Below are 25,181 nucleotides of genomic sequence, written 5' to 3' on the forward strand. Positions count from 1 at the left end.
TTCTATATCAGAGAACATCAAACCGAAAGTTATAACAAAGCTTCCTCCTACCTTTGGTAGACATTTAAGCAATATGGTATATAAGCTTTACATGTAGGCATAATTTACAAGTAGGCTCGAAGGCTTACCTATACATTGATCCAAATAAATGAATATAGATTGAACTTCTGTTCAGAAACAAAGGTTTTTTTCAATGGTCATGATAGCAAGTTTCATTTTCAACTTCAAAGGATATGGTCACTATTTATATTAAGGCTGTTTACTTGCTTTGAGTTTTCGAAACTGGTAATTTATCTGCATGAATTTCAATAAAGGTTTCTAAAAGGAAATACTTCTCCGAAATTCATCCAAGTATGAGGGAAACATAGATATTATGACAATTGTTAGGAAGCGTATGCTATTTGGATTACGCAAATAACATACATTCAAAAATTCCCTGATAAGTAGAGAGAGAAGATACTTTAGTAAAAATGTTAACATTCATGGCGACAGTTTCTTAAATTTATATAATGTGTAGATCCTACCTATATTTATCTACATAGCTCTTACTCTATTCAATAGTAAAAACTATAAATTTTATATAGGAATTACGGATTTTGGTGTAACACTTGATCCTCTACTGGGTTTTCTCATATTTGATCAAATAGCAAATAGGTACTTTGGGCGGGATTAGTTAAGCATATTATGGTCCCTATCACATACTAGAACAATAATTAAGATGTAAGGTATTACTCTTAAAGTGTTCTTAAAGATTTTATTGTATGCCGTCTAGCATTATTAAGATAATATAAATTCGAAACAACTATATGCAACACACATTTTATGAATATCGTAGATTAGGTTTATTTTCAAACTCACGAATATTACCCATTTGGAGAACAGTTCTGTGAAAAATTTCTACTTACTTCTATATGATATATTGTGGATGTTGAGGATGTTTCTATGAAGTCAAACCCTTCAAAAAACATGTGAATACAAAAATACCGTATCCATTTAAAACATTGAAATAAACATTAATTTTAAATCTGTTTTTTTTTGTCCTTATTCAGAGGCTTTTCTTTATTCTATATAAAGCTATATTTAAATTTCCTTGTTTCACTCGTATTCTTTCCCACTGGAAAATCGTTGTTCAGAAACATTAAATTTGTACATAGATACGAACATTTTAAAACAAGAAATATTCGTGAGTTTGCGAAAAAGTATAGGTAACAACATTTTTTTTATGATACTTGGAAGATATCGCATCAAATTCGGCCATTTGAATATAATATATGTTAATTTATAATACTGCAAAAACGAGTTTGTGAATCGTTATTGTCGCTTACAAAACTAATTTATCGACAGACTAGAAAATGAGGAAATGCTTGGGATGGATCTTTCTTCATTTATAACCTGAAGAAATTGAAGAAACCTTTTCCTTTCTCTGGTGGTGGACCCATTAGCATCGGTACTTGGTTCTTGTGGGTGATTTTTATCTGTAAAATTGATGTGATAAATTCGTTTTTGCCGAAATTTTTATAAAAGGCGGACTACAACAACTTCTTATGAAGAAGATAGGAAATAATTGTTTCCAATAATTAGAAAATTATCATTTTGATCAAAATGAGATCTATCTGAAAGAAAAACAATTTGAATTTTTTTGAAGAGGTACTTAGATGCTGTGAAAATTTATTTTCATTACTAAGTAAGATAACAGTAATCAATCGGTAGACACTCATGCCACTTTTGAACGACGTCCATTATTTTTTAGAGTGCTACACATTTTGTCAGTACATATGTGTTATGCCATTTTTAGAATATATTAAAATATCGAACAAATAAGTTATCCCAAATTTTGCATTTGCCAATGAGATGTCATATGTTGAAAAACTGAAAATAAAGAGCAATTTCATCAAAAGCACATGAACAAAATGAGCCTCCAACTGATCTAAATCTAAAATCACAAAAAGATCGTCAAAATTGATCATTCGAGTAGATCGAAATGATATACTTATATATTTTTTTTTTAAATCGTGGTATTGTGCACTCTGAATTTTCGTTGGAATATGGAGAAAAAAATTGTTTCTCCGATTGACAGCAAATATTAATTCTGAAAACATATATATATATATATATATATATATATATATATATATATATATATATATATATATATATATATATATATATATATATATATATATATATATATATATATATATATATATATATATATATCCATCTGCAAAGTATTACTTTTCAGCAGAGTAACTACTTTCCTGTCAATCCTGTCTAGGTAGCAGAATGATTATTGGAATAAAACTTTCGACATTTTTTGACAATCAATATCCTACATATATCATTATAAACAATCGAAGAAAAAATTATATGTTCAACTCGGCAGCAAAGTAGATTGACTGCCGCGGCTGATAGTTCATAGCCGAGCATAGCGAGGTTAGGAATTCAGCCAGGGCAATCTACTATTATTATTTTTATTATTTGAACTGGGGCCGTTTTGGTTCGGTAAGCCTTCCGGGAACTGCGACCATGTAGACCTTTTGTTCTCTACCCTACTCAATCATAGAAACCCAGGGAGGTCGTCAATTACGTTAATGAAACTGACAACCTCCTTAGGGGTCTTGGCCGTAACCACTCTGGTATCCAGGCCGGCTTACCAATGTAATTGGTTCTTAGGCCAGCCAGCTCCGGCCACTTGCATACCAAGTGTTCGGCTGTTTCTGCTTCCGATCCACAGAGCCTGCAAATCTCGTCTGCTGACTTTCCCATACGGTACAAATGATGTTTGTACCGACAGTGACCTGTCAGCAGTCCCACCATCACCCGAAGCTCGGCTCGCGACAGCTTCAGGTGCTTTTTGGCGTAGGTAGGTGAAATCTTCACGAATTTCTTTGCCTGAACAAGTCTAGGAGTGTTAGTCCAGTGGATTGTCCTGTTGTGCAACTCCCATAGCTGCATCGCAGGTTTATATTGGTCTTTTTATATCCCACAGAAAGGCTCAGGTCCAGCAGGTGTTAACCTTGATGCACTTTTTACAAGTTCATCAGCTCTTTCATTTCCTTCAACCCCACAGTGCCCTGGTATCCATTGTAGTAACCTTATATCCTCTGGCCAGTAGCTTTATGGTGTTACGGCACTCCCAAGTCAGCAGAGACCCCTGGCAACACGATTCCAGGGATCTCAGCGTGGTTTGGCTGTCCGTGGTGATGTAGATATGCGCCCCCTTGAGGGCAATCTACTACTTTGCTGCCTAGCAAAACGAATAACTATAATCTGAGCGTTATTTTGTGTTTGAGAGCATAATTATCAAGAAAGACCATATTTGTTGATGAATTTTCCATCACGATAAAGCACCATCTCATAAAATAACATTTTTTACAAAACTCAAATTATAATTTCTACTGATGTAGAGGCAGTGAAATGAATTATACAAATTTTGTGACTTATTTGCCAATTCTCGAAATTCTTTGAAAAAAGGTTAAATTTCGTACATTTTCTGACCTGTATTCACTGTCCTTGCGAATATACAGGGTGTTCTGATTTGTTTCCGACAAACTGAAACGGGTGATAGATCACATCATTTTAAGCAAAAAAGTTCCTATGAACATGGGTCCGGAAATGCTTCGTTTCCGATATACAGAGTGTTAAAGTTGAAAAAATAATTCGCGTTTTCTTAAATATCTTTCGACTGATTCCAAATAATTGCATGAAAGTTGGTACATAGGGTTTTTTGAGGTGAGAAATTCAAATTTGTGGTCGATTTGGTTGTATTTTCTAGAGGGCGCCACTGGCAATCATTTCGTCCCCTTTAAACCGTAGCAACTTTTCTGTGCTACCCTGTACGTCATTCTGGACTAAAAAAATCGATTCCCCTGACTTTTCTAGTTAAAAAAGGTATAACTCATTTAAGTTGCTAGGGGCAACCGTTTCAGAGAAAAACGCATTTAAAGCCAAATCCATATTTTTGTAATCTCTAAAAAATGTAGAAACAAATTTGTAATAATTTTAAATTAAATATTTTTTAGGAGTAACAATTTAGAACAAAACAAAATAACATAATAATTTTTAAAGAAGGTGTTCGAAATGTCCACCGTTCTGTTGAATGCTCAAATGACATCTTCGAATGATTGATTGTTTTACATTCAACAATTGTTGCGGCAATAGATTTAAAATGGCTATACACAATGACAGATTTAAAGTGTGTTAGGTTCAGATGTCATTAATTATAATTATAGTTAACTAAGTTAATAGCTTATCAACAAATACAGGAAAATGGTATTGGTTACCAAAGGCCCGAACGAAGCATACAAAGAAGAAATCATCTACAGAGAAATAGGATTTTACAGACCTTCGAAGAAAATAAAGCCTCAGTATTCGTAAAGCATCCCAACAACGCAATATTTCAGGAAACAGAATATTCAGAACACTTAAAAACAACAATTACATAGCATACCACTTCTACTTATTAGTGGGCAATAGAAAATCCGCATGCATTTCGCCTTAGAAATTTTCAAAATGAATTTAAATTTAATATTTGAATAGGAATAATTTCATGAAAGGATTTCGAAGCAGTCAAAACATATTAAAGAAAACGCGAATTATTTTTTCAATTTTAACACCTTGTATCTCAGAAACGAAGCATTTCCGGACCCATGTTCATAGGAACTTTTTTGCTTAAAATGATGTGATCTATCACCCATTTCAGTTTGTCGGAAACAAATCAGAACACCCTGTATGTATCTAAGCGACTTCCGAAATCTGAATGAATGTAATCCGGAATCCACCTCTGCTATTATATAGTTCCGCCGATTTTTCTAGAATCCACATGAATATATTGACATTTTCCACCGCACCGTGCCAGAGGCTCACTTATAGACTGGCTCTTTACAATTTCAAAAAAATAGAAATGGAATCTCTTTCACAAGCATTCTTACCGTCGTTGGAGGCTGCATCCAAGGTTCTCCATCAATCTGCATTGGGAATGTTTTTTTAGTTTTTATCACAACCGAAGAGCATTGGGCCAATCTTCTTCCGCTAGCTCTCAAGCCAGTACGTACTTGACCCATATGTAAACAATTCTCCAGTCCTATGACTTCAATCAAACCATCGCCAATATCTGAAATGAACACAAAAATCGAATTAACATTTTATTCAATAAGACACCAAGTTCCCTTACCTTGAACAGCACCTTTGAGATCGATTGAATTAAAACTACTAGTACTCATATCTTTTTGCCTCTTCTTCTTCTTACTCTTCTTCTTCGTACCTGTCAAATTATCACCCCATAAGTTCGAACCTCCATGAGTGTAGGGTATATTCAAGAGGGCAATTCCTTGTAGAGGTAATCCGTTTGCTAAATCTAATGAGACGTTGTCGCACTGAAAACAAAAAGAGACATCTGATCGAATCATTCAAAATTGAATACAATGAGCGATAGCTCAAAAACGGAAGCGATCCATACGAGTCTTGGATCCTTTGTCAAATAGAACTTTCGAGTAGTTCGCGAACAAACTAACTATATTTCACCTCTAGGTTTCTAAGTAATTGAGGATATAATGAAGCCATGTTGGTGGCTTCTTAAAGCGTGTTCTACAAGTTCACCTTATTATTTACAACCAAACGCTGAACATTGAGTTGTATTATCTTTCAATGGAACAGGCGCAAGGCGCAATGCTTACTCGATTTTCGATCACTAAAATTTCCATGAAAGCATTCATGATCTAACCTGAATTCTATTGCACAATTTCATCAAAATCTAACAAATAGAATGCAAGAATTTCAGGTTACAGGAATTTTACATAGGTGTACAACTTTGCTTCCACCGTTTTTTCCGAAATTCGAGGCTTATTTGTAAAAAAACTGGTTATACATTTACGATTCAAAGTATTGTCTATCGCTGGCCGCTACTTTCTCTCATCTTTCGGGCAGCGTACGAAACCCGCTTTGCAACTTCAAACTTATTCCTAGTTTGTTAAGAGTTGGGTTCAGTGTATCAGAGTAAATCTATATCTCATTGTGATAGAGTGCTAATGGATGGGTTTTTAGACTCACAATATACACTGGCTGGTGAGGCCTATCCTAAACTATTCATCTTTGGCGAGGTAGACTTCTATGGGGAGGTCTTCTAACCGCACCATAATAGAATGTGTGTCATCGTTATCAAGGAGTGGTTATGAAGATAGTACATAGAGTCTGGAAACAAGGACAATGGGTTGATAGCGAATTATTCAAGGGAAATCCGAGAAAGCTCTAAATGGAAACAGCGGAGCACCAGAATCAAATTTGATGAAACGTACAGTTTAATTTTTCCAGACAGAGATCGATGTTTCCACCAAACAGGCTTCTCAAACCTGAAGGTCCCACTAGATTCACTCAAATCTCCTGTAACATCCACAGGGATCGGTGTGGAGATTGTGAGGAAGACACTGTTCAATTAGGTAGACAGAACTGTTTGTCATTCTTTTATAGAGAAGCATTTCTGAATCTTGTGATAGTCAGAGGATATTAGAATATCTCTCTTATGTGAAGAGCAATTCCTACCTAATAGTGGAATCACAGGAAAGCTCTGCTTCTTTCACGGTTATATTGAGGCAGATGCATTATCTAAGAGGGGGCTCGATAAGATTATGGATTTTTCTGTCGTAAATCTATCAAAAGCTCCTTTAGAAGAAGGTTGGACCGAAAACTTTTTTCTGAATTGAGCAAAATGTTTAATCTTAGGCGATCAAGGATCAATTATTGGGAAGCCGTCCTCTGAGTCAGAGATCAAAACACTCCTGACTCTTGATAGGATACAACTGGTTACCTATCTAATGAATATTTAAATCGAATGGGATTAACCAGTTGCTTCTTGTGCCATTGATACAGGAACACTGTTGAACATACCTATTCTGTTTGTCTAAGCCTAGCCTTACTGACATACCTAGGAAACTCAACACTCCTATGGTAAGGACTTTCCCTTCTACCCTTCTTCTAGTTTGAGTATCTCTAATATCAAGAACATTGGACCACTAGGCCTCAATTCAGCCTAAATTGATACCTCAGAGGAAGAAGAATGAGATATTTTTGTTTTCATTTCCATAAGTGATTACCCCATGAAGTTGGACATATTTGATCGTGAACATCTTGTTCCATTGGTACAGGAACAATGTTGAACATATTTTGTTTGTTTAAGTTAGCGTTACTGACACACCTAGGAAACTCAACACTCCTATGGTGAGGACTTTCCCTTCCACCCTTCTTCTAGTTTGAGTCTCTTTAATCTCAAGAACATTGGATCACTAGGCCTCAATTCAGCTTAAATTGATAGTCATCCCATGAAGATGGACAAATTTGATCGTGAACACCCTGTACACAATGTTAACTTACCTCAATATCGATATGTTCGTGAAGATGTTTGCAAGAGGCTGCAAATTGTTCTGAAGTTGCGTATTCGAAATACCATAATTTGTTTTTCATTCTGCTGTTGAATTTTTCAGGATTCTTCTCTCTTTCGAGATGGAACTTCACACAAATGGCAGCATCCTGGGGAGAAAATAGACGTTAGGTTATATTCTTGTGGGCTCATATATTTCGAAGGAAATTTATCGACTATAACAAGCGAAATATAAAATATGGCGATATTTTATTTTGGTATTGGAACGTAACGAATGCTGAGGAAGGCATAAAGGTATTCAAATTTGTTTTATACAACTCCGAGCTTTTATTATGTGAGCATGCGAATTTTAGACGCAGCTATATTATTCTGTATGGAATAATTCAGAAGAATATATTCGAAATTTCACTCTGTACTAAGAAATATTCATTCAGTATCATTTTAACAATTAGGTTCTACTACGTATAAAGTAAACATGAATTGCCTGAATTGAATGAATGAAAGAGAAAATGAAGTACAAAAAGATAAGGACAGTCCCTCGCAGAGAGATGCTAACCGTAGACACCTGTTTCGGGTTTTGATCTCTCATCAGTACGGTGAAAAAGTGTTAGGATGAGCAACACTTGAAAGAAAAAACAAATAAACAGAGTCAACAACAGAAGCTAGCAGTCCATTTGTGGTTTCAGCAGGAAGACCCAATGGATTTTCGGGAAAGGACAGAGGGACTGTCCTTATCTTTTTGTAGTTTGTTTTATGAACATTTTCCCTCGTCATCCTTTCCACATGATACAGAAAATATGTAGGATTCCTTGCAATCAATGAGGTTGAAATAAATATACATCTTTTGGTATTGAAATGTGAATCTAAAACAAACAATTCTTGGATTCGAAAAAATGCATACCAAAAGTGGAAAAGCCCAAAATGATTCAATGTATCAGCGAAAACTGTTGTACCTATTTTAAATGAAAATTCAGATGGACGCCTTTTAGGTTTCGACAAAGATCCAGTAGATGTAATTCACACAGAATCCTTGACGTCATACACCCATAAAATTCATATTCTGAACAAAGAAAGTTTCGTTAAGAATTCTGAAAGGATTTACATTATTCATATATCAAAGGATTTCGCAGGAGAAGCAGGTGATTGTTAATTCATCCTTTTCCATTTACTGAAATTGCGAAGGGTGTGAAATATTATATAAGTTATTGCATTTGCGTCAAAGGTGGAGGACACAAAGTGCAAAGAAATTGGTTTGTTTGTAGTTGTGCTGAAGGGCTTACGAGGACAGAAATTTCTCTGCATTTATTTAATGACTTGCTTGATGTTGAATTGGATAATTATTCGATAACGTTGCTGCCATTCTTAGAAACTCAGAAGGTAAATTGTTACTGTGGTTATTTTAATATTGAGCATTTTGCTTTTGTTTAATTACTACCTTTGACTAGTTCAATATTTCTGCCAATTTTGATCGAGAATCTTTAGAGCCTTCTTAGTTGTTCATATTTTATGTCACGGAGTGTACATTGAACAAACTGTTTGGAAATAAAAACTGTTGTCGCTTACTGAAGCCTATTGTTTAAGTGACAATAGAAATCACATTCTGCACGAAGTCTCAAATTGTTATCTCATACGAAAATTTCAACTAGGTCGCATCGTCGCTGAAATAATGAGCATTATCTCTTCAATATTCTTGTTATACAGGGTGAACTTAGAAGGAAGTGTTAGCATCACTCATTTGCTGTTGAATGAGCCATATTTATTGATAACCAGAAATCAACATTTTCCGAGATATTTGAGTTCTTGCGATTTTTAATTTTTTTTTTTCACCTCACTACATTTTTCGTCAATTTTTTGTTGTCCAAGTTGGATTCAAATTTTGAATTATTTTCATCAGAAATGGATATGATATGTATAAAGAAGCAAAAGTATGCTGAATTAGATGATGAATAAGAATTAGTATGATCTGAAAGTTGGTATATGAAGAAAAGAATATTGAATTTTCAATATAAATTTGCCTGCAACTTTCGAATTCCTTAACTTATGTCCAACAAAATTATTTCAAAAATTTTCCAAATTCCTTTTTTATTTCCTAAGAAAGTTTTCGTTAGTATGCAGGATTGCAGGCACTAGTTTTGCTTCATAAGATTTTTATTTGAAACGGGAAAGAAGCAAAGAAAAAAATAATTCATCAATATTTTTTATAACAATTAAACTCGAAATTTCAGTAGAAAAAGTATTCATTAATTATGTTTGAAATGACGTCCACCATTCCTTATACATGCACGTGCCCTCTTTCTTACTTTTTTCAGTTGTTACTTTTCGCCTGAAATATTCTCTCGATCTTCTCTCATCTGCTTCGTCTATTCTAACGGTGTTCGATACGGACTTCTTGCTGGCCACGTAAATAATCCAAAATTTCAATTAAATTTGGTCAACGTAGAAGAAATTGACGAAAAATGAAGTAAGTTGAGTAATCTTTCAAAAATTCTTGTGATTTTTGAAAGATTAAAGAAACCAATTTGGCTCAAACACCAGCAAATGAGTTATACTAACACGTTCACCAAGGTTCACGTCTAATTTGGAAACACTCTGTTTATCCTTAAGTTTCGGGCCTCGGAGAATTTAAATTTATATCCTTCTTGAATTTAGTGTGGTTCCAGTTATGTGATCAGTTTCAAATTTGGCAGGAAGATTGAAATTATTGATATCTACGCCAGTTGTCGATTTGGGTACTTTCATTGATTGCAGCTACGCACTTGTTAATTATAACTTGTTAATTATCTTTTATATGATTCGCGCAAACCAGTGCCGTCTGTAGGGATTAGGAAATGAGCATTTTTACTCGATATTATTAATTGTTTTTAGTATTTGGTAAGATGAAGTATATCCAAATTCACTTGAAATAGGTAGAATATTTCTAATATACAAGGGTTTTCCGAGTTCCTTAAAATTTATTACGGACAATTTATTGTCGTACCAGGCGATTGGAATAAATCCCAGTAGGGCAGTTGATTGTCTATCGAAATAGTATCGATTTGGTCACTTTCATTGCTCGAAATAGTACACGTGGCAATTTGATCGCTCTTATTGGTGGAAGTTGTACTCATCTTCCATATCTCCTCAATACAACTGGTTTGAGGAGTTATTAGTAGCCGTTCAGAAAAATTTAATTAAACACCGATAGGATTCTATGTCATCGAAAAAATGAGAGGCTTTTAATGATTTCGACGATGACGATAAGGTTTGGCAAAATTTTGTGTCACATGTAAAAAAACCGAATATTTTGCGATCAAATCTATTCCTTCAGTTACTTTCAAAGTCGCTAATGATAAGTTTTGAAGAAAGTGATTTTGCATTCTGAGAACCGTCATAATAACATCAAAGAGAAGATTTTTGGTGGAACCGAAAATGACTAAGTGAGATTAACTAATATAATTTCCTCTACAATTCCATCAATGTTATTATTAATTTACTTTTACTTTATCTTCAGACTGTCTTAATACTTAGTTGATAATGTTCCTTGCTAGTATATTAAAAGTCTATAATATAGAATATTCTAATTATAATACAGTAGCATTAATAATGTTACAACAAATGATATTCACATCGCGAATCATCTGGAAGAATTTTGTTTTCAACTCTAGGGCTTAAAAAGTGTACACCCATCTGCACAAGCGTTTTTATGGAGTAGTTCAAGTAAAATTGAAATAACCACATACCGTCAGACAGCATGAAGACAAAGTTGTCGAGAATAATCTGAAATGCATTTTGCATAATTTCAAATTGGAGTCCCAAAAAAAAGTGATAACAGAACTTCTTCTATCTTCGATAGACTCGAAATCAAAAAAAACATCAAAAACTCACCACACCAATCGAGAAATAATTGTTGATGATGTTGTAGGGTATCCTGGTGTCAGCCTGGTTCAGATCTGGATCAGGAGGGTCGCTATCCGTCAGTTCGATGAGCCATCTGTCGAGCATCACGGTTGATGCCCTCGCTATCTTGTGGAGGATTTTATGAATGGATTCGCCCTCGTAGCCCCCGCCCCATCGTAGGCATCTTGCCAGGTCGTTTCCGGTGCCGAGAGGAATGACACCAACAGCCGGTTGGCAATCAAGGTCCACTTTATCTGAAAATGAGGGATTATACCATCCGAGAACTTGAATATTGGCCTTAAAATTCTTTTCCGGCACGGCTGAAACGGCCGGATTGGAGGGATTGTTCAAGGTAGAGGAGTGGGGGGTGCTTTATGAATGGCGTTTTGGTTTATTATTTTTAGTAATGAAGGTGAAGTTGACGGAATATGCGTCAGATTTTTACGGGTTGGAACTTGTTAGCTGCTAGAAATATTCAATTCTTATCATACCTGCATTATATTCTTTGTTTTATTGACTTGAAATGATTAAAGCATCACGTGAGGTGAAAGGGCTTGTACTTTCATACGTCAATTAGACCCTTAGAGGCCACATAACTATAAATCTATACGTATTTCCAAAGTCATGATTGGCGTATGAATGAATGAACAATGATCACCAAAAGCTCATGTCTTCACGTCGGTGCTTCTTATGCTAGAATCCCAGCTAGTTCAAACTTTTTTTTTCAACATAAAATAATAGAAAGAAATAAAAAAAACATTCATATTGATAATTTTTTCGATATTTTCTATGGTTCTGACGTCGCTTTTGACTCGAAATTCTGTGTGTAGCTTTGGATTTCTATTCTAGATATACACGTAAAATTTCAACTGGATCAAAACTGTAACTGAAATATTGGGTTTTTGTTTTTCGATCTTCTGCTTGAATGATTTATGATGCGATGATCTTAAGATGCCATTGAAAGATGCATGAAATTTCGCAAGGAGCTGGAAATGGTTATTCTTTATACAGGGTGGTCCAGATTTTAGTGCAATAACTTTTTTCTTGAGAGAAAATTCATCAGAACATATTAACATGCATCGTTTTCGGAAAACAGGGTGTTGAACTTCAAGAAAAAACCAGTTTTTTATTTATAACTCTAGATAATGTAATGTTTAGAATTAGGTAAGTGTCTCCTGTCAGTATTATTCAGTCGTGTAGATATAGGGGTGTAATATTCCTTTTCCTATTGAAAATCTACGGCATTGTTTGTTTTCGAGAAAATGATTTCGTTTCTGAAATCAAACGGGTTTCACTAAAAGGAACCTCTATTGATTTTTCTTCATACATAGGCGTACAACTTTGCTTCCGCCGTTTTTTCCAAAATTCGAGGCTTTGGATACATTTGAATACATTCAATAGTTATACATTTATGATTCGAAGTATTGTCCATCGCTGGCCACTACTACCCCCCAACTTTTCGGAAAAAGTACGAATCCCGTGTTGAAAAAACTGGTCATCTTTGAAAGCGATCCACGAATCGATCCAATTTTTCCCTTCTTCATAAGACCGGAAGTGCTGGTCAGCCAGGCTGTGTGTCATTGATCGAAACAAGTGATAGTCTGAGGTTGCAACATCTGGAAAATACGCCGGGTGGGGTAGGACCTCCCATTTCAACGTTTCTAACATCACTACATCATGTCTCTCAATGTATTTTCTTAATGCTCGACCCAAACGCATTAATTGCATTCGATAACAATCGTCTGTGATTGTTTCAGTCGGTTTTAACAATTCATAATACACTACGCAGAACTGGTCCCACCAAATACTGAATATTCGGTTTGGCGGTCGACGTGGAGCATGACCGGGATATTCCCATGATTTTATACATTTGGGGTTATCGAAAGTAACACATTTTCCGTCTCCAGGCACAATGCGATGCAGAAATCCCTTACGTCTTAGCTTCGCAAGCAGCTGTTCACAAGCAAACAAACGCCGTTCAACATCTTTCGGCTTCAACTCATACGGCACTCAATTTCCTTGTTTCTGAATCCCAAATAACAAAAATAGTAATAAATAACAATATGAATAACAAAAAAGTGGAAAATACGAGGGGGCGTTAAAGTAAAGAATTACCCATTCCCATGACTTTCAGGCATTTTGACATCGCTTGTTGCGTCACTCCCAATGATCCTGTCAATTCTTGTTGCGTTTGACACGAGCCTTGATCGAGTAATGCCTCCAATTCTGCATCTTCGAAAACCTTCTCTTTTCTACCGCCATGCTGGTCTTCGACGTTCTCTAGCGTTGAAACCACTCTCGGTACGTTCTTTCACTAATAACGGCCTCACAATAGGTATTTGCGAGCATTCGAAGAGCCTCAGCCGCAGATTTGTTCATATTAAAGCAGAACATTGAAACCTCCCGCAAATGACGAGAATTTGGCTCGTAAACTGACATGTTTAATCGAGAATAACTTTATGATGCATACACAAATCGACTAATATTTCGATGGCGTTATGTTGAAAAATACCAACCTTATTGTATGACATTTACGATCTTTTTATTTCGACTACCACTGCCATCTATTGCGAAACGACGGAAGCAGAGTTGTACACTTAATAATGACGGAAATAATAACTAGGGCTAGACCTAAAGTCTATAGATTACACAGGTGGTCTCGTAACTTAGGTTGAAAAGTGGAGTAACGCGTCATCCGGTGTCTGTAAAGGTCTATAGGGTGTCTGTATCGCCATTGACCATCTTTGACAGACATTTTATCGTAGCTATTTTATGATTGAAGATATTGAAGACTATATAGGATAGGCTAGAAACGATGTACGCGATTAAACTAATAAAAAAATCCGTGAAAAGCCACTATTTTATTGCGATCAAATGTTATTTATTTGAATGAGTACACCGAGTGACGTCACGAATGGTTGACGCTGATTGGTTGAAAGTTACAAGGCTACCTGTCTAAATCTATAGACCTTGCTCTAGACCACTTAGAAGGAATTGTACGGCTTCGAGTTGAATCAGACAGATGGATATAAGATCCACTCTAAACTAAACAAAAACGAGATTTCTTTCGCATCGAAATAATATAATGACTACGTTGCACAGAACATAGACCGAAACGAAAATTCCCTAATGAAACCGCCGAATAGCTTTTCCTCCATCGATCGCTGGCATCTGTTCCCGCAGGACGCATCAAAAACGAGAAATACTGCAGATAAATTCCGAGATATTCCAGGTATACACAGAAGAAATCAGATTCGTTGTTTTCCTCCCACAGGATCGTTATCTGATTCCGTTTCCGTGAATAAGCTGCTTTGTTATTTCCCCGTAACGATTCCAGGCAGATTGCAGGCCGGATCTTTTCTTGCTCCTTTCTGGAACCCACCCCGACTGATGGCCGCATCGCGAAGGCTGGTTTGCTCTCTTTTCCGTCCGAAATAATTGAAATATCGAGGAATCACGATCACGTTCTGTCTCCTGCGGGAGATGCCAGACCCGTAGCCAACTCATCTCCTGCAGAAATTACGAGGGCACGTAAACGAGCAGCGCCTGCTATCTAAAACGAATTATGTGGGTTTAAATCTTTCGTTGGTGGTTTTGAAAGTTCATTCGAAATTATTTATATAGTAGTTTTATATTCCTTTTGAGTTCAGATGAATTATGTTTATATTTCGTGTTATTAGATGAAGTAAAAAGAAATCTATTATTTTTCCAATGAATGGCTTCAGTTATCTGTAATTCGCGTTGTATAAGTCTGATTCGGTTCTACTGGATGGCGTTACAAAAATGAGATTTCGTACTACAAAAACTTACCCGACAATTTTGTGATTAGTTGACTCAATTTAGTTTAAGTGCGCGTCAATGATGGACACCAGCAATGAGAAAATAAGCTATATTTTACAGTTTTTTTTGATAAAAGCAAAAATGCAAGTCAGGCGACTGAAATGTAAAAAGTGTTTATGGCGAATCATGCGCAACTTTGATTTCGTCGATTTCGTTTCGGTAATTTCGAATTCAAAGATGCACCACGCACTGGAAAGCCAATTGTCGAAAATGTCGATAAAATCATGGACATTGTCGAGTCCGACCTTCACAAAAGCACTATTTCGATTGCCAGAAGCTAAGGCTCACACAAAGAAGCGTTCGGAACCCTTTGCATAACACTTGTCTCAAGAAGAAGCTTGATGTTATCATTATTATTATTATTAAACATCGATTAAAGTTTAGGCAATGTCTATAAACTCACAGAAAAAATATTTTTTTTTAAGAGGAGAACAAGGTAACAAAGTAACAAGTGCTTGAAAAGCGAAAAATAAAAAAGATTATCTGGAGAAAAAAAATAACACAATAAAATTACACACTTTTACTCGAATGCCAAGGTGTTGAAGACTGGAGCGAGAAGGAATTCGTGACCAATTGTAGATGTGCTGTCGTACCTCGGGATCACGGGTGAAGCCAGGATTCAGCAGGCTAATTTAGTTTTTTAGCTGTTTGGTATCTGATATATTAGTGATAACAGAAGTACCAGATGTCGTCCGAGATGCTGCAATTTCGGCAGTCAGGTTTATTTTTAATCATTGTTTTATTCCTCAGGATCTTAGTAGCAATCATTGGGTTAGTGAATGAAACTTTTAAAATCCTTGGACGATCGGTAGAAGGGGCGCCAATTCTTGCAACTGAGATTCGGTGCGAGTTTGCATCAGGAGCTACACAATCAAGAATCCTCGAAACAACAGAGGAATCCTCATTGAAATTCGTCTCGGGTACACCACGGATCAAAACATTGTGGGATCTCTGAAGACGATCAAGCAGTTCGGATGGTTGCATGCTTGGATTAGGACAGGTAATAGTGGAGAGCTTAGACTTTTCAAATCTTGATAGCCTTTGATTAGAAGAATCTACAACGTCTTTGAGTGACCTGTGGCTCTCAGTCAAGAGATCAATCCTGGAGGAGCAAGTGGCAATATCCAAACCATGCTGATCAATGGTTTGAGAATGGGTGGCCAAAGTATAGTTGTGACGAAGTATTTCAGACGAGTGCTTCTCGAGTATGGATTTACACTCAGAAAGATCTGACTGAATGATTTGTTAGTTAGCTTTAATTATGGGAATATCAGTAGATATCTCATTCAGTTTTCTCATGAGTAAAGCAAACTGATCTGAGCTCAGAGAAGCCGACTTTAATTGTTGAGAATCGACCAGCGCCGACGAGGAGGATGATTTACCACGGAGAGATCTACCCTCCATCTCAGAACGTAGAGGAAATTTGTTCTGAACAAAGTATAAAGGGCAGATTTTTGTAGCAGGAATAGAATAGGAAATCACAGAATTTCACGAGTCCCGACTGTACTATTGACAATTGGACTGTCTGAAGGAAGCAATCGCCCAGAAGTGGCCAGCTTCGACCAATAGGAATTATGTTCCATCAGGACTACGCTAAGTCACACCTCGCAAGATGTTCTTATGCATCCACCTTATATTCCGGACCTGACATCGAGTGATTACCATCTGTTCCTGTCCATGGCGGCCAATTTTGCTGGTGACAAATTCGCTTCAACAGAGGCTTGTGAAAATCAACTGCTTCAATTTTTTGCCAATAAGGACGAGGGCTTCTATGAGAGTGGCAAAATGATATCTCCTTCAAAATGGCAACAAGCTATCGAACAAAACAGCACATATTTGACCTGAATTGGATCACTAAGTAAAGTCTTGTTTTTCATGCAACTTACTTTTTTCAAAAGAATACAAATAATGAAAAATCTGTAAGTTAAATACTTCAAAGTAACCAAGTTACTATACAATACGAAATATATTCTTCCTTTCAGCTCTATATGTCACACGTTGTACAACTTCAAACTTCTATACCTCATACAACATGATAGATAGATAGATAGATAATGCTTCTTTATTTCGAATAAACAAATACAATGTTATACAAAGAAAAAATTTAAGTGAAATGGTCAGAACAAATAAACTAAAATACTCCATTGGGTCGATTCGACAAACCCACAGTGGGAAATAAGGTTGCGAAACCCACAAGCAAAAAACCTTTCGAGACTCGGAAAGAACTAGCTCAATTTGAACCTGAATAATTCCTAGTCTATATTGGACGCTGCTCGTTTGTGTGATCGCGTAATTCCTGCAGGAGATGAGTTGGCTACGGGTTCGGCATCTCCCTCAGGAAACAGATCGCGATCGTGATGTCTCGATATTTCAATTATTCTGGGCGGAAAAGAGATCCTAGTTACCATAACTAGGTATCCGCGGTCTAACTCGCAGTGAAGATGAGGTGAATTACTTAATCTGGTAACTAAACGAATAAAAAAGCAGGGAATAGCCTGCTTGATTCTCAAAAATTTTCAGAAGTATCGGAGAAATTGTTACTAAATTACATTGACATCATGACGAATACAAATCTTCACACGTGGAATTGTCAGATCCAGCTCATCTTTGAAGCTCCGAAGGCTCGGACAGGAAGTTTTTATGCATCCACCCTATAGTCCGAATCTGACACCAAATGACTAACACATGTTCCTGTCTGGGAACAGGGGATACAAATTTGGCCTCAATTGAGGCCTGTGAATGTGTTGTCCGAGTTTCACCAATAGAAACGAATCGGAACATATTTGACCCAAATATGATGTTTGTAACACATTTTATACAGCATTGAAATGAAGCGAAAAATACGAAATTAATTGTTACCCAAACTGATATATCTAAATTGGGACACGAGTCAAGATTAGCAAGTATCAATACATTTTTGCATTTAAGTCTTCGACTTAACAATGGATCCTATGTTTGTGCTCACACCGTAGAGATTCACGGTTTGACTTGAAATCAAGTCGAGTATTAGTTTTTCAATGTCAAGTCAAGTATTTATTTATCAAGTACTTGAAGTATATCAAGCTACTTGATTTTTAGCAGTTTTATTGTGTAGTATGCACATCAATAAAAAAATGATGAAATGAGAAGAAACCTTGCAAAAAACACTTTTATTTATGGAAATCATTATATACAAGAACCAAAAATATCAACTATTTCAAAATGGAAGCACAAATAAAATCACTATAAAACATAACAAAATATTAAAAAAAAAATTGTTTCTCAATATTGAGAAACCTTCAAGCACAATCCAATCCATTTTCCATCCAGTATCTATATATATAAGTTGAAAGATTGCTATAATTGCTGTATTGCCCTCGAAGGCAACTATGTTGAATAATAAAATCGAATTATGCCAAAAAAAATGTGTTTTACTATGGTAGACTGGGGACTTTTCAGTTGGCCTGTCACTTGAGGCATTTTATGGAATTTTCGCCTTATCTATTGCGTGTTTTTGTAACAGTAAGAGCAGCGCTGAAAAATTGTCTTCCAATAGGATCTGAAGATGCTCGCGTTGATAAAAAATCTTTGGCCGTTTTAGCCAAGTTTGGAAAACATTTTCGTCACTCTTCCATCATTCCAAAATATATTAAGAACTGTCAGCACGTAGTCCAGTCAAGAATTTGTCTATTTCATGATGCCAAGACATTTTATTTGCTCGATTCACCGGAGATTTCTTGAATAAACTTAGGTGATCGATGTCAAACTCACCTATTTCTACTTTTGTAGTGACTCTACATGCCCGAGAGGTGGCGTTACTGGCATCTCGTAACTCTCTAGTAATGCATCGGTGCGTTCATTTGTGCAGAGTTACCTCTTCACGATGGTGTGAGAGGGTGTGCCTTGGCAGAGATCGCTGGATAGCCCAACTGATGAGTCCACCAGCGATCTCGGGACGAAACACCATAATCCCTTGAGATAGGACACAACTTAGGCTCGAGAAACTTTGAATGATCATTTTATCTGAGCGCGCATGAGCTTGAAGAAATATTTGCCGTGTGACTCGTAGGTATCTAGCTCAAGTAATATCAAGTAGTTTGATATCAAGTCAAACAATTAGTATCTCAAATCAAGTCAAGTTCAAGTATGTAATTTGTCTTGACTTGATGAATCCCAACTCACAGGACTAAACTTAAGATTGTCTGATGGGATTTTCACTATGCAAAAGTCTATCTTTACTTATCTAATAGATAAACATCCAATTTACGATCTGAGTTGAAACACTAAACAAACTTTTCCAGCTACAAGATAATCAAACGAATGTTTCATAAAGTTTGTTCCTCTTGTTAGCAAATTGCTTCCTGCAAAAAAAAAATTGGCCTCTTTTACCTACTTTTATCTGTTTCGTTTCAAATACGTTTTTTCTCTTTCTCCGAGTTTAGTTTCGAACGAACGAAGCCCATCCTGTGAACGGGCGAGATGCTGAGTAATGAACTAATGGGATCTGCGAATTCCATACGGATGAACGAATGATGATGCAATTTGGCCCTTCGTTAAATTGCCCGGCATATTCCGGTGACAACAGCTACCGGATAGGGATTTATAACGAAACTCTAGAGTTTAATTGAATAACAGAGGGTCACCAACTTTCCGGGGCATCAACTGCAAATCGAATCGGGATGGTTCCGAAATCAAACTTTCTTTGAACTCATATCGACGATCGGACTGACTGAGGCGTTATAGGTAACTTTCAACGTTATGGATTTTATTTTGTGTCAATCGGTTCTGGCGAAAGTTTCAGGCAGAACCATAGAGTAATAAACATAGATAGAGGGAGTACGCAATGGTTAGATTACGTTGTCGGATTGTGATATATTTTCAAATCCACAATTTTACTATATCGTTATCAATGTATATTATATTGAATGAAATTTATTTATTTGAGTGATTCCCGATTAAATATGCAAATTTGAATATTTGGAATCGGCTATTTCTTCTAATTGTCGAACTCATAATAAGCAGAATATTCATTTTTTTCTGGATCTACCTACTGGAATCCAATTTTGGGCAACTTTTGCTCTTCTAATGTCATCTGTTGTTTCACGTCGTTTGGCGCGCTTGAAGTTTGTTTTCTGAATTTCTGATATATTTAGGTATTCATCTCAATAAATTTTGAGTTGGTATGAAACGTTGATTCACTATGGGACATAAAAAGGGCGTTCTTTGTGAAGAAACTCGCGAATTGAATGAAATATCGTATCACTGATATGTTTTCGTTTCCGCGCGCTTCTTGTCACATTTGATAGTTCATGTTGGGGACAAAATTTGCTTACTGAAAATGACATATGCTCCAGCTATCTAAGCTTATTATTCTGAGGCTAGAACCAACGACAGGTTCATGAGACTTTTGTGCACTCGTTGGTTAAACACTTCCCAGAGAAATTAACGCACAGCCGAGTAGGCAACAGTTTAGTATACATTTTCGTCAAAACTACTTGTCCGATTTGGACTTTTTTTGCAATGACATCTTATATTATTCTTAACGATGGTTTGCAAACAGTATAGGCATAGTAACCTCTATTCTAAAGAATAAAGAACAGAATAGAATTTATTTGCTCTCAAACATGAAATATAAATATAGGGTGTAGCAATTTGTAACTCTGTGGAGTCTAACAGTTACATTATCAAGTTAGAATTAATTTTACACTTCAACCTTCACTCTGCATTATTTTCTTTTTTGATTCACTTCATTATCTCCGAATTGTTAATCGATCTTTTGATATAACTAAACTACAATTGATTATAGCTATTGACTCAATCCACTGATCAAAAATATAGTACGCCTTATGAATAGTGTTCTTCAGCACTGTCAAGTATTAGACGGTTTATAGAGAAAAGTAGTACCATTTGGTAGACTTCAGCGTTGTCAAGTGGAAGATAAAATTTTCGTTTGTTCCTGATGAGTGGAGCTTCCGGCCTTCGGAGTTAAGATTTTAGTGTACCATCCAAGACATGTTCAGTTCTTGTAATATAAAACTGTATAATGTTTTTCGTTATACATGTGTTATTCTTGATTCCGCTACCAGGGTATGGCCAGCTAAGAGTCCAGATTTAAATCCCAAAGAGAATATCTGGGATATTCTTGGAAAAATATTATACAAGGAACGTTACTTGAATACTTTGAAAAACGTATGGTAGAGACTGATTGAAATTTATGAAGACCTGGAGTGAAATGACAACGTCTCTTATTTTGAGTATGTTCTATCATTGCCAATAAGTTATTCGTACCAGAGGCGTACATACTCGTTACTGACAATATCGTTTAACTTGTTCCTTTTTATTTTGTTCCGTTTTTTCGTTGTTAAATTTGGATCTTCATACTCCATAAAATCAGGTTATGCTATGAAATGGTGTTACTCGGGTAATAAGAAAGATAATGAAGTGAATCAAAAAGGAAAATGTTGAAAAAAGATGAGGCTGAAGTGTAAGTTTAATTTTGACTTGATAATGCTACTGTTACACTCTACAGAGTGTTACAAATTTTATAGAAAAAAACAGACTATAATTGCGACACCTGGTAATGGTAAAATAGAGGTTTTTATGCCGATATTCAAGATCATTTGTGATATCTTAAAACATGTTTATGAAACACATACAGAAAATATGCATATAATACGATCTAAGATCCGCACTCATCTTCGTTTCTTTCTAAATTATTGAAAAGGGAAATTCACAACTAATAATAGATAGATATATGTAGTCTTTTTTTTAAACCAATTAAAATTAATGATAGTCTTCATTTTCTACCTTCATTTTCCTTTCATTGGTGAAGGAAATTCAGAAAAACACGATAAGTCCAGTTTTTTCTAGCGATGAGTCGAAACCCACAAATTTCGTTTCTTCAAGAAGATTACTATACTATAACAACCTTGAACAACAAATAAAAATTAACATTCCTTTGTTCAATGGAATGCTGCTTTTCCAAAGGAATATTAATGCTAGTAGTAGCATTCCTAACCTCAAAAACTCACCCATAGTTTCCAGTACCCAACCAACAGTGCCGTCGCCACCGCAACATATGACCTTGAAGTTCGGCACGTCCTTGAACATATTCAACCCCTGCATGGGACCACCTGTGGCCAGGTTGTGAACCTGTCTAGGGTTGAGGATGTATTGGAACTTCCTCATTATGCGCAAACCTTGCCTGCCTCCAGATTTGGGGTTGATGAAAACCAGAAGGGGGGCAGTGTTTGGGGTTGGCGTTATTTGGAAAGAAATGGCCGGTTGCTTGTTCGCTGTCGTGTAGGTGTTCTGGAAATGAGGTGAGAAATAATTGTTCTCTCTTCGTTTGAGATATTACGCCGCTTCAAAGTACGCGAGTGTGTGTATGTTGAAGTTCCATGCGAACTAACCATTAGGTCAGTAGGACTAGAGGTTTTAATGAGGGAACATTCGTGATTACTAGAAGGATGGAGGTGAAGTAATTTTGTGTGTTCATTATGGATGCACTAATTATGATGAGAAAAACTTGATGTTCCGCCTGGGTTTAAGTGTTCAAGATGAAAAATAGGAAAATATTCTGAATTACAAGGCTTCCAAAGAACGTGGTAACGCTATATTTCAATTACAATTATACTTTTCACTTCATCTATGTGATTCGAATCTGATTTAAGTATAGCCTATGAAAATATATTTGGATATTGAATGTTGCAGGACTATTTCTTCCTAAATGTTTCTGATGATTCATTAATCACATATAACACACTGAGTGTTCTATAAGTTCTATGACAAACTTTAACAGATGATGGTGGTGCTCATTTCGAACAATTTTTTCCTTATATAAACATAGGTCCAATTCGCTGTCGTTTATAAGTTAAAATAATTCGAAATAATTTACTTTCATGTTTGAATACAAGGTCTATTTGGGAACTTTACGTTTGGAATTGAAGTCGAGGAATAATATACTTCAAAAATTAGTTGGTTCTTCATGCTCATGCCAGCACTCTTCGTACGGCAGCTTTGGCCTTGGATTTTTCTGCTGCTGAATACGGTTGTTCTGTATGGTTCAATAGTGCTCATGTTCATAAAATAGATGAACAGCTTAACGTTTCTATGAGAATTATCAGTGGAACTATTATATCTACACCTTTCCATTGGTTACCAGTGATATCACATATACTTCCGCCTCATATTCGAAGACAGATTCCAGTCAAGAAATCTCGGGAAAATTTTCATTTCAACTCGAACTTGTTTCCATTTGTATCTTACCTCCCTTTATGGATTAATACTTTCCTCCAATCTAATGAAAGTGACAAGGAAATTTGCTGTTCGGAATGGTGCTCTTGTAATGTCTTCAAAAAAGTGTAATCGTTGATCCTTCACAAAAAGTTTCAGGTTTCAATCTTCCTAGAAAAATTCGATGTATTTCAAATCGACTTGAGAATGGTCATGGTCGTTGCAATAGTATGCTCTTCAAATGGCATTCTATTGAAAGCCCACTAAGTGAGTGTGGTGTAGAAGAAACTATTGACCACTTGGTGAATACTTGGCTCTTTTATAAATTTCTTGTTGGTTTCCAAGCAGATTTTTCTACAGAATGGTCGCTACATTCGCTACATTTATTACACTTTTCTGGTTATCGTCTTTTTCGTTTTCAGATTCAATTATAAAGTCATACACCGTTGGTGAAGATAGAGGATGTAGAAGATTTTGTTTGGATGAAGTGGAAGCCCTTCAATATGAATATTTCAGCTTATTTTGTAAACAAATACACAAACCAGTCACTGCACCAATACGAGGAGTCAGAGTTTTTCCTGAGGTTTCTTATCTTGCTGTTGTATCATACGTTGAAATGTATGATGCTCCGTTTACATTTCCTCTGCTAATACTGAGATTTTATCTACATGGCTTGTTGTTTGAAGTTTATAATTTTTGTGTTGTACAGTTGTTCGTCCTAGAATCAGAAATTGACGGGTCCGAGTGATTTTCCACCTTGTCATTTCAAAGCCGAAAAATCGAGTTATGTTTTCGTTGGACCAAACTGGATTTTCGACATTTTTTTTCATATTCTTGTAACTTCTAAACGAAAACGAACAAGACCTATGTTCATAGGAAAAAAGTGTTGAGTGCAACTATTATCTGTTGAAGTTTTTTTATCGATATTCTTGTGGATTTTTTCTTGTTCTGGTGAAGCTGTTGAATTTTATATGAAGCTTGAAATATCACATTTCAGATCTAAATGCATCATTTTGTTTGTCAGAAGGAGCAATTTTCGAACGGAGAGAATTGAATTCGAATACGAATTCGTCATCAGTGGGTCGAAACATATGATATTGAAACTATTACCGACTCACAAATCGAAAATTATTGAGCGATATGTTTGAAAAACGACCACTCAACAAGAATTTTTTTGAACTTCCCATGTAGAAATGCGTACTTCATGTTACTTCCAGAAATCATCTGCCAACTAATGATGAATCCTCACGAGACCACACTGCATTGAAGTAATAAAACAAGTGTCTATATTAAGGCCAAGATGAATATTTCTACAACGAAGGCTTTGAGATGCAAGAGGAACAATATAGTTAATGCATATTCTCCTGAAGGAGATTATGGTAATGAATGAATTCTAAGGGAATTACGTAGTGACATGTACAGGTACAGTACGTAATCTATGCGCGTAATCCAGTGCGTTATAATCATGAGAAATGATCCGTCAAGTTCTCGCAAGGATTAATTAAAGCAAACTCACATTGTCAGGTCCGTATTTCGAACCACGTTTCTGCAAAGATCTCTGTCTGTCTAAAACTATCGGACATATGGCCGTTGGAGGAAGGATATGAACATTATGCTCTCCCAATCCACATTCAGCCTTGACTTGGGAAACACATTTATTATGGAGCTGAAAAAAAACAAAACGGAAATATAAAGGGTGTTTTTTTAGAGCTATGTAACTTTAAATTGCAATAAAACAATGATGGCTTATTCGATTGACATGAATTTTATTTATCCGCAAGATAATCTTGTGGCATTACATTTTGAATATGATTTCTGGCATATGACCGCCACGGCTGGCTCGGATGTAGTCCAATCTGGACGTCCAATTTTCGATGAC

The 25,181-nt window shown here is 36.0% G+C and overlaps 1 protein-coding gene across 4 annotated transcripts in view; it reads right to left on the reverse strand.

Annotated features, from left to right (window-relative positions):
- Nucleotides 1-25,181, reverse strand: part of LOC123671281 (diacylglycerol kinase 1) — a 176,008-nt gene continuing 150,827 nt past the window's right edge. For all 4 annotated transcript variants that reach the window (XM_045605027.1, XM_045605025.1, XM_045605026.1 and 1 more), the window contains 7 exons: nucleotides 24,819-24,968; nucleotides 22,099-22,378; nucleotides 11,237-11,502; nucleotides 7,366-7,521; nucleotides 5,174-5,375; nucleotides 4,932-5,113; nucleotides 1-1,475 (listed from right to left, as the gene is read on the reverse strand). In XM_045605027.1, the coding sequence (XP_045460983.1) occupies nucleotides 1,386-1,475; nucleotides 4,932-5,113; nucleotides 5,174-5,375; nucleotides 7,366-7,521; nucleotides 11,237-11,502; nucleotides 22,099-22,378; nucleotides 24,819-24,968 (1,326 nt within the window). In that variant the 3' untranslated portion in view covers nucleotides 1-1,385. The remainder of the gene's footprint in view (nucleotides 1,476-4,931; nucleotides 5,114-5,173; nucleotides 5,376-7,365; nucleotides 7,522-11,236; nucleotides 11,503-22,098; nucleotides 22,379-24,818; nucleotides 24,969-25,181) is intronic.

This window comes from Harmonia axyridis, chromosome 1 (genome assembly GCF_914767665.1).
Source record: "Harmonia axyridis chromosome 1, icHarAxyr1.1, whole genome shotgun sequence".
NCBI lineage: Eukaryota > Metazoa > Arthropoda > Insecta > Coleoptera > Coccinellidae > Harmonia > Harmonia axyridis.